At 40.3% G+C, this 10,922-nt stretch overlaps 1 protein-coding gene across 1 annotated transcript; it reads left to right on the top strand.

Moving 5' to 3' along the window:
- The first annotated feature begins 460 nt into the window (after positions 1–460).
- LOC141440903 (transmembrane protease serine 9-like) lies at positions 461–10,493 on the top strand. The gene is made up of 9 exons (XM_074105498.1): positions 461–697; positions 845–1,112; positions 1,258–1,347; positions 2,577–2,854; positions 7,660–7,881; positions 8,078–8,345; positions 8,506–8,595; positions 8,788–8,972; positions 10,389–10,493. Exons 1-9 carry the CDS (start codon positions 491–493, stop codon positions 10,491–10,493), a joined length of 1,713 nt encoding a protein of 570 aa, XP_073961599.1. The 5' UTR covers positions 461–490.
- Positions 10,494–10,922: the final 429 nt, after the last annotated feature.

Here is a 10,922-nt window from a genome sequence, read left to right as displayed (position 1 = left end):
TGATAAAAGCGACATAATTATGTATAGTAATACTTTTGATAGAAATATTTTTTGTTTTACTATCCCTAATTATTATGTCGCTTTTATCATTTACATATTATTTGGTGTCCCTGCGCAAGCCTCCCAAGAGACCGGGACTCGAAAACGAGAATAATAATAATAATTGGCATACATTCGAGTAGGTACATAATTTTCTGGTACTGTCGATAAAGTCGTGGAGTAGTCGAAGTACTAACTACGTATGTTGATTCATCAATACAGAACCACACATCAAAATATAAAATATTTTTTGTAAACACCAGTCTCAAACATACAATATTTATCGCATAAATCGAATAATCTTGTGATAATTTTTAATGATATTTAGTTATAAGTACGGTTGGTGACGATTGAAGGACTTATATTCTAATCTGCTTAGATAAAATACTGGATCGAGAGTATAAAACTGTAGAGAAACTAACGACAGGCACATTCGTATTCATCCAGCAATATGAGATTCTTGGTTGCCTTGGCTTTGGTGGCTCTGGTGGGCTCTGCGGTAGCCGAAGAGTTCGACGTCCCGATCGAATTCGACTACCACAATGCCATTGGTATCCCAGAGGCCGCCCGCATCAAGGCCGCTGAGGAGGCTTTGGACTTCGATGGCTCCAGGATTGTAGGCGGCTCTCCTGCCTCCCTTGGACAGTTCCCATACCAGGTGAGTTCTTGGAAATAGAGAATAACTTTGATTCTGAGCAAAAATCTATAAAGAAAAAAAATATCTTCGAAATTGTTTTTCTCTGAATATGAATTGAATTATCAAGTCAGTTTTTTGTTCTGATCCTATCTGATTTCGGTTTGATAGGCTGGTCTCGTCATCACCCTGACTAATGGTGCCACCTCCGTGTGCGGCGCGTCCCTCCTGACCAACACCCGTCTGTCCACCGCTGCCCACTGTTGGCGCTCCACCGGCGGCTCTGCTCGCCAGTTCGTCGTTGTCCTCGGCTCCCACCTCCTCTTCTCCGGTGGCACCAGGGTGACCACCACCGATGTCGAGATGCACGCCGGCTACAACATGTGGACTCTGGTCAACGACGTTGCCATCATCAGAACCGGATGGATCAACTACAGCAGTAAGTTATCTGCCTCATTTCTAATTTGTACATATCAATATATGGAGTCAAGAGATGCGCGATGTCGCTTAATTAAATTATTTTCTTCTTCTTTCTTATTTTTCTTATGATTTACGACACCGCTAATCATGTGTGTTCTTTTAAGACACCATCGGCAACGTCGCTTTGGCTACTGGCACCAACCAGTTCGTCGGAACCTGGGCTGTCGCCTCTGGATTCGGCAGGACCAGTGACAGTAAGTAAATCATATATCATACCTTATTGTCCGACACTAATCAACATACGACATTAGATTATACAACAAGAGCATAAAACGAGCCATTTTACCGGAGACGTTCATATAGCCACCCGAACCGGTACGGCGAGGGTGGATAGATGTCGAAGCGAAAACGGGTTTAATGCTCGAGTTCTACACTACATTTTTACTTCGATGTCGTGGAAATGAAATAGCAACAGTGGAAACAATTGTTCACTTACACCTTTTATCGTTCATGCATTAGTATATAACTATATTTTTTTTAATTTTATTGGTCTATTTCGATTGATTTGGTTGATTTTTAGTTGTATATAAATTAAAAATTATTAAAAAAAGTAATTTTATGTCGCGTAATGTTCGTATTTATGCTAGATCTAGGCGACATAAAAAAAATCTAGTGCATAAAATAAAATCTTTGTCTAAAACCAAGGAAATCAAGTGTAGGTAAACAGCCATAAACAAAGAAGTTCGTACCTAATTTTTTAATATATATATGTATTTTTTAATTACACTATTGATGTTTGTTCGGGACACAGACAAATAATAAAAGGTACATTAGGTACAATAAAAAAAAAACTAAAACTACATTAAAATTAAATAAGCTAAAACTATAATAAATTTAAAAAAGGACCCTGAGGCATGGTACCAAAGATGCTGGCAGCATTTCCCCGCTGGATCGTAACGCTGATGCGTTGAGCGAGGAAACTGCCAGCTCTTCGGTCGCCTGTGGTATCTCTGAGTCTCTTTGATATATCTTTGAAGAGACTCAGAGCACCAGGGCCCCACGGACCAAGGGTCTCGACGCCGAAAGGTAGAAAATTATATTCGGCACCGAGACCACTATATTTTCCTGCTTTGGCAGTTTCTGCCATTTCTGCTGCTACTGCTTAATAATTTAAAATTTTTATAAAACCAAAAATCAACCAAATCAATCGAAATATTAGATCAATAAAATTAAAAAATTATAATGATATACTAATGCATGAACAATACAAGGTACATACTGTAGTAAGTGAACAATTGTTTCCACTGTACTATTTCATTTCCTCGCCATCGAAGTGAAAAGTAGAATGTAGAACTCGAGCATTAAACGCTGGACGCTCGTTTTATGCTCTTGTTGTACAATCTACTGTTGAAGATATTAATCATGGGGCACACTTTTGTTCTTCCTACACGTGGTCGCAATCTTAAATTTTTTTTTCTTACAGCCGCTGGTATTGGCAACAACCAGTTCCTCTCCCATGTCAACGTTCAGGTGATCACCAACGCTGTCTGCGCCAACACCTACGGTAGCACCACCGTCCAGGCCAGCACCATCTGCGTTTCCACCGTCGGCGGCCGCGGTACTTGCGGTGGTGACTCCGGTGGCCCCCTGGTTGTCAACAACCTGCTCATCGGTATCACGTCCTTCGGCCACGTTAGCGGTTGCCAGCGCGGGTTCCCCGCTGGTTTCGCCCGTGTCACCGCCTTCGCCTCCTGGTTCCAGGCCCGTTTCTAAACACCATCATCAATGATCAGCAACCATGACAAATAAATTTAATTTCTTTTATAAAGAACTTATTTGTTTTCCTTCTTAAACTAACACATTTAATACACCTACTTGTAGCCAAATAATTTTAATCGATATTTTTTTAATTAATATCAGTGGATGCAAGAGGCGAGCTGTTGTTCATTGTGGGGTTCTCAGGAAGAGGACTTTGTTCAGCAGTCGGCTCTTACGGCGGTCTTTCAGCTGATGAAACCTCTCATTCTCTCATCTCTCAATAGGTTATGAGAATGAAGGTCACAGCTCATTACAGCCCCCCGGCACCCGACCAACACCGCCTCGCCTCGAGCGGTTAGTATTCTTCATATGGATTTGTATGGGTATGCGCTCACTACATCAACTCCGTAGCGTCACCGGATCACCTCACTCGCGAGGCCACGCGCAGACGGCGAGTGGACCACTCGGTGACAGCCCGCTGCTCGCCGCCATACTACTAGGAAATTCGTGGACCAGGCGAGGTCCACTCGGTGTTAACGTGACGTCCACCCGTCGGGCGCCGGGTTGCTCTAATGAGCTGTGACCTTTACTGTGTCTAAAGAATCTTTTATGGTTAAGATGAAAGTTTGTCATGAAGACGTGGTGGCCTAGTGCTTTGAGAAGCCGTGGTGGCCTAGTGGTTTGACCTATCGCCTCTCAAGCAGAGGGTCGTGGGTTCGAACCCCGGCTCGCACCTCTGAGTTTTTCGAAATTCATGTGCGGAATTACATTTGAAATTACCACGAGCTTTGCGGTGAAGGAAAACATCGTGAGGAAACCTGCACAAACCTGCGAAGCGATTCAATGGTGCGTGCGAAGTTCCCAATCCGCACTGGGCCCGCGTGGGAACTATGGCCCAAGCCCTCTTGTTCTGAGAGGAGGCCTGAGCCCAGCAGTGGGACGTATATAGGCTGGGATGATGATGATGATGTTGAAAGTTTGTAAATAATGGTGGGCATATGATATTCAAAAGGGTATGTTAATGTTTAAAGAAGATATTATCATGGAGGTTTTAAATAGTGGACTACAACACCATACTTAATCATAATAACCACGCTGACTATAGAAAGTCCATACTCTTGGGAGTACCAAAGAAGAAGGAGATAAAATAGACAGAAGGTAGCTAAATGCCAAGCGTACCCGATTATTACTATTATTACTTTTGTGTATAAACAGCCCACAGGCAACAGAAATTGACCAGTAGGTTGCGGTGCATTTGGCGCTTATTCGCAAGTTTAGAATGAACGGACACAATTCGAAATAGTCATATTTCCAAAATAAACTCTGTTCTGAACAGAATCTGGTTGAGTTTTAAATGACAATATTTCGAGTTGTGTCAGTTTTATTCTAGGCTCATCAAATGCACCGCTGCTCATTGGTCGATTTCTGTGGCTAATATACCAGTCATTTTCAAAAGGCATCTGTCGTTAAGGAGCTATTCAAATAAAATGTTATTTAATTTAGTCGGGTGCTAGTTTGTTGTCACTGGTTGTCAAAAAGCACTACCATCGGTCAGAGTTTTCCAGGATTTCTTTTTGTTTTTTTTATGTAAAACATGGTATTACAGCTTTGATTTTTGGTAAAACTGTGTAATAAGTAGTGGTGCCATGCTGTGTGTACTTTGCGAGTGCAAGTCTCGCAGCACGCAACAACCTACTATACATTGAGAAGCGCTCAACTTTCGGTAAAAAATATATGTATACACGACTTTATGTACTTAACACATTTTCAGTGCCAAGAACACGCTAGGCGCGTCATCTGTTCGTAGGCAGTTTTCGCTGCAAAGCGGAAAAATACGCTACGCGCTGCGAGCGTAGCCGCGTAGCGATTGCGGCAGCGAATGTGTTAAGTTAAGGCCGTGTATACATCTTAGCCCTTGACTGTACATAAAAGTAAAACAACTGTATACACATTGTAAAATAAATAATATTTCTAAACGTTTAGTTGGATTGTTTAATTTTAACTTTTTGACCAAGTGATAACCCTTACAATCGAGTTGGCGGCGTAGGTATGTTCGGAACAAAAGGCAGCACATACATAGTAACTACTCGCGCGCTTGGCGATTTGGTGCGATTTAGATTGAGCGCGGTGCCTACCTAATTGTGTAGTGTAGGCTATTAAAACGGCGGCTTTCTTCAAGATCAAAAGAGTGGGTATCGTATTTTATCGGAAAAGTTCGTAAAATAGTGCAGCATTTAATGGGAGAGTAAGAGAGATGGTACTGTAGAAAAGACTGGCTGCCTACCTACATCATGTAAGTATGTTCATATTTTGATGTTCGAATGTATCAAGATGTTAACGTATGAAACATAACCTACCCTAACCAACAAAAAGTTGGAAAACCCCCGACTTTGTCACTTTAAAGTTCAATATCTCAAAAATAGCTGAACTGATTTTGATGAAACATGTCTCAAAACCATCACTAGAAAACTTGCTTTCAAATAAAAAAAAACCGCATTCAAATCGGTCTATTCGTTTAAGAGCTACGGTGCCACAGACAGACACCCATAGCGGTCAAACTTATAACACCCCTCTTTTTGCGTCGGGGGTTAAAAACAGAGTTTGGGCAGTCGATCTAACGCAATCAATATATTCAGATCGATATGAATTCGTTGAAGTTTTAAATAAAATAAAAAAGTGCAAGTGAAAGTGTGTTTTTTTTAGGGTTCCGGAGCCAAAATGGCAAAAACGGAACCCTTATAGTTTCGCCATGTCTGTCTGTCTGTCTGTCTGTCTATCCGTCCGCGGCTTTGCTCAGGGACTATCAATGCTAGAAAGCTGTAATTTTGCACGGATATATATGTAAACTATGCCGACAAAATGGTATAGTCAAGTGCAAAGATATCGACACGGCCAAAGTTGCAAAAATATGTATACACGACTTTATGCACTTAACATTAAGGTCGTGTATAAATTTTTTTGTAACTTTGGCCGTGTCGATATCTTTGCACTTGACTGTACAATAAAAAATTCTGAAAAAAAACTTTTTATGGTAGGTACCTACCATAGACGTAAAGTGGGGGTGTTTTTTTTTCCCATCTAACCCTATAGTGTGGGGTATTGTTGGATAGGTATTTTAAAACCATTAGGGGTTTGCTGAGACGATTTTTCGATTTAGTGATTTTTTGCGAAATATTCTTATTACTTTAAAGTGCAAATTTTCATGAAAATCGAGCGTCCCCCCCCCCTCCCTCGAAAATATAAACCGGTGGGTGGAAAAATTTAAAAAAAATCAGGATGGTAGAAAGTATATCAAACTTTCAAGGAAAACTATAACGGCTAAGTTTGCTTGAGAATTATAAGTAGTTTAAGAGTAAATAGCAGCCTAAGGTATAAAATATACCTAAACTTGGAAGATTCCGTATAAAATACGAAATACTTAGAAAAATATTACTTATTTTTTCGTAATGACTACGGAACTCTATTTTGGGCGTGTCCGAAACGCTCTTGGCCGGTTTTTTTAATATAGGCTCTTTCAGATATTAAGTACCTTCAGTCCTTACAGTACGATATGAATTTTCAATTTTGAATTAAAATATGGCCCCCTGGTGTATATACTCCTACTAGGATAAGTAAATAAATTTTGTTTTATATTATTATTTGACGACCAGATGGCCTAGTGGTTAGAGAACCTGACTACGAAGTTTGAGGTCCCGGGTTCGATTCCCGTGTCGGGGCAGATGTTTGTATGACAAATACGAATGTTTGTTCTCGGGTCTTGGGTGTTTAATATGTATTTAAGTATGTATCTATCTATATAATTATATTTATCCGTTGCTTAGTACCCATAACACAAGCTTTGCTAAGCTTACTTTGGGACTAGGTCAATTGGTGTGAATTGTCCCGTGATATTATTTTTATTTATTTCTCATCGGTATAACATACATTTGCTTACTGTGTAAATCCACCCGCCGAACTGATGTGATGGCAGATTGTTGGCGAGAATGTTAGTACCTATGTAAATATTTATGTATCTAAAAACAAAACCAAAGTTACAACAAGTAGGTACAGCAATGTGTGATTTCTGACAACGGTTAAGTAGAGACGTTATCAGTTTAGTCCATCTTTCTGGTCTAGAGAGAATATTATCGTGTAACCCTCTCAGACTGACGGACTGATGGTCCAGACTGATGAAAATTAAATGTTTTCGATAATATTCGTCAATCTGAAGTGAATGACAGAAACCAGAATCATGGACTGAACTAATGCCAGAACAGCATGTAACCAAAGTCATAGAACTCGGCTACGCGCTAATTCTGGCATCACTGTCCACCATCCTGCGGTTTCTGTCATTCACATCAGATTGAAGAATATTATCGAAAACATTTAATTTTCATCAGTGTGGATCATCAGTCCGTCTGTCGGAGAGGGTGTTCGGTAATTCTGTCGTCATTCTGACCAGAACAATGTACTGAACTAATACCAGAGTGAGCGTGTAACCAATGCACAGAATATATAATAGTACTAATGTCTATTATTTTAAACGAAAATTACACTAACGTTTTCAGTTACCGCAATATAGGCCATCCTGTTACCCTGTTACTAACGTCTCGGTACGCCCACAAACCAAAATTATCTTTCATTTCTGGTATTCCCAAAGTTAATCCAAGATTTACGCGTCACTTAAGTACATGAATTTAATAGCATGATTATCTACGCAATCTATAATTTTTTGGTTCATTCTAATTACTTACAAAAGGATATTTAACGTAATCTGCTTCGATAAGTCCATTTTCCGACTATAAAAGGAGATGACTGCGATGAGTTAGTTCCATTCATTTCACCGTCTCAACATGAAGGTCCTTATTGCTCTGGCGCTGGTCGGTCTGGTGGCGGGTAAGGCCGTCGAGTCTCCCGTGGAGATTGACTACCACAACAAAGTCGGTATTCCGGCTGCCGCTCGCATCAAGGCTGCTGAAGAGGCAATCAACTTCGATGGCTCCAGGATCGTCGGAGGCTCCGCTGCTGCCCTCGGACAGTTCCCCTACCAGGTAAACCATTATGTTTTCATATTTTTCTATCTAAACGTACCTAAAAATATTTGCTTCTTATGATTCACATTATATTACAAACTGTTTAATTTTTGTTTTGGCTTATTATTATTGTAAAAATCTCACTCACTCAATCTCACTCTTTTCTCTCATCCTCATCAATGCAGCACTATAACTTCATTCATCGTGTTCGCAGGGTGGTCTCGTCATCACCATGAGCACAGGAGGCACCTCTGTCTGCGGGTCTACCATGTTAACCAACACCCGCGGTTTGACTGCTGCCCACTGCTGGCGCACGCTTTTCAGCCAAGCTCGGTCTTTCACCGTCGTCTACGGCTCCGCCCTCCTCTTCTCCGGCGGTACCAGAGTGGATACTACTAACGTTGAGCTGCACGGCAGCTACAACATGATCACCCTAGTCAATGATATCGCTGTCATAACCCACGCTAACGTCGCATACACAAGTAACCAATGTTTCATATTTATTTAATTTACTGAAGTAAGATTATTCTTTAAACGTTACTGCGTTTATTTTGCTTAAAGTTTCATTTATTGCAAATAGTTCGTCTAAATATACGTTTTTACGTCTATTTACATTGACTGACACTAAAATTTCCATTTCAGACAACATCCGCAACATCGCCCTTGCCTCTGGCACCAACCAATTTGTCGGTACTTGGGCTACCGCCTCCGGCTACGGTTTGACCAGCGACGGTAAGCTATTACTTTTAAATTTCCTCTCCTTCTTTGACTAGATCTTCTTCAGCGTGTTTTGAAATACCACAGGACATTATGATCCTTCGCTGTTCATGTAAAAATTACTGTCCAATTGTTCAATCCTCTCCTTTAGATATATACAGCAATCATACAACAGATAGCCTTAGATTAACTTTGTTCTCTTTCCAGGTGGATCCATCACCACCAACCAGTTCCTGTCTCACGTGAACCTCCAGGTCATCACCAACGCCGTGTGCGCCGCCACTTACGGCACCTCCACCGTCGTCGACTCTACCATCTGCGTGGCCACCACCGGCGGCCGCAGCACCTGTGGTGGTGACTCTGGTGGCCCTCTTGTTGCCAACCAGCAGCTGGTCAGTATTCAAAATGGGATTCGAAGTACGGAATATTACGCTCAGGATAAAAGCAACTTGAGCTATGTTGATAAGCAATTGTCTTCCACAATCTACGAGAACGCCATTGATAAAATGATAATTAGCGATCACTCGTCTACCGAAAATTAAAATACCATGGCGTCACTTGGCTTTTCGACTTCAGTTGAATTTCAAATTATCTTTTAATCAACAATTTCGTCACAGTTCTGGTAGGTAGGTAAAACGTCCGTAGGTAGCATACGTTTGTGATTGTGAACAGATTAGATACTACAGCATTAATTAAACTGATATCGATGGCATTGATTAACAATGATTTTGCTTAAGAGCTTATTGTTTTACAACGTTGTTAATAATCAGAACAGTTTTAATAGATTGATTCCTAACTTAGTATCCTACGATATCAGCCACGTACCAGTTGATAGCAGTAGTAAATAAAAACGCTATTGTTTTTCCTGCATGAGCGTCATCAACCTTAATTTCCTAATTTCAACAATCTTCTTCCTTTGCTTTTAAAGGATACATTAGTAGACACTTTTTTCCTAAAAACGCGTTGTTGAAACTAATCTAAATATTAACAGCAATGAGCACCGCGAGCTTACCTACATTCGTTTAAAATTTAATTTCTTAATTCACCTTCAAAATACACAGCCATTGAAAGTGCGTTCTCATATAAAAACCGCGTGAACCAAAACCCATAGGGTCATTTCCGTGGACATATTTGTAAAATTTGATAAGAGTAACTTAACTTAACAGTGTGTGTAATTTATTTTCGGACATAGATTTGGACGGAATTTCGGCCTATTAAAATTCGGCTAATTACATATATGCTAAACAAGATTATGCATAATAAAATTCACCATGTCAATATTATGCTAAAATAAATTCGGGTAAACCATTTTTCAGCGTACCTACCTATACAGAATTATGCCGAACAAAATTTCGGCAAGTTTAAGATTCGGCGTAAATAAATTATGCGAAACCTGTTGTTATGCGTAATAAGTTTCGGCACATAATAAATAAATAATAATAAATATCACGGGACAATTCACACCAATTGACCTAGTCCCAAAGTAAGCTTAGCAAAGCTTGTGTTATGGGTACTAAGCAACGGATAAATATAATTATATAGATATAGATACATACTTAAATACATATTAAACACCCAAGACCCGAGAACAAACATTCGTATTTTTCATACAAATATCTGCCCCGACACGGGAATCGAACCAAACTCAAGCTTCGTAGTCAGGTTCTCTAACCACTAGGCCATCTGGTCGTCAAATCTACCTTCAGTGCGTAACTCTAACTCGTATTTGGCGGTTATCTCATTTCCATCTGCCTCTTTCTTTGTCTTTATTTTGTTCCTCTAACTTACTTACCTCGTTCTCTTTCCAGATTGGTGTTGTCTCCTTCGGCCACCGCGACGGCTGCCAGCGCAACCACCCCGCCGGCTTCGCTCGCGTCACCACCTTCACCTCCTGGATCGAGGCCCGTCTCTAAATACTTACGGCTGCAGCACCTGAAATTACAATTATACGTAGATGATTATCTATTCTCATGCAATGTGGTTTTTTCCCTACAAAATTCTCAAATAAATTATATTTGTAATAAAGATAACTGATCACTTTCATTGATTAGGTACTTCTACTGTGTCTGTTTGTTAATGACATTCAGGCGTTATTTTACGTAGGTCCATGTCAATGCACTACAATTATTTCACCTAGCTCCTCCACAAAAACACGTATAAGGCAGCTAAGTCTGTGTGACACATGTTTTAAAGTGTCCAATTTAATTTTGCGAATTAGGTACCAACTAAATTTAATAAATAGGTACTGATGTCTCATCACTGCAGGGCTACTACGAAACTCGGAACTCGAAGTTCGTATCGTGCCGTCCCTGTCGCTCTCGTATTAAATAGTATACTTAAGT

The sequence above is a fragment of the Choristoneura fumiferana genome, chromosome 23 (genome assembly GCF_025370935.1).
Source record: "Choristoneura fumiferana chromosome 23, NRCan_CFum_1, whole genome shotgun sequence".
Taxonomy (NCBI): domain Eukaryota; kingdom Metazoa; phylum Arthropoda; class Insecta; order Lepidoptera; family Tortricidae; genus Choristoneura; species Choristoneura fumiferana.
This window is presented reverse-complemented; position numbering and strand designations above follow the sequence as displayed.

What these genes read in the sequence shown, in the direction of transcription:
- LOC141440903 (XM_074105498.1), top strand. Translation starts at nt 491, where the DNA reads ATGAGATTCTTGGTTGCCTTGGCTTTGGTGGCTCTGGTGGGCTCTGCG. An exon ending in TTGGACAGTTCCCATACCAG is followed by an intron (nt 698 to 844) that starts GTGAGTTCTTGG and finishes TCGGTTTGATAG; the next exon opens with GCTGGTCTCGTCATCACCCT. An exon ending in TCGGACAGTTCCCCTACCAG is followed by an intron (nt 7,882 to 8,077) that starts GTAAACCATTAT and finishes TCGTGTTCGCAG; the next exon opens with GGTGGTCTCGTCATCACCAT.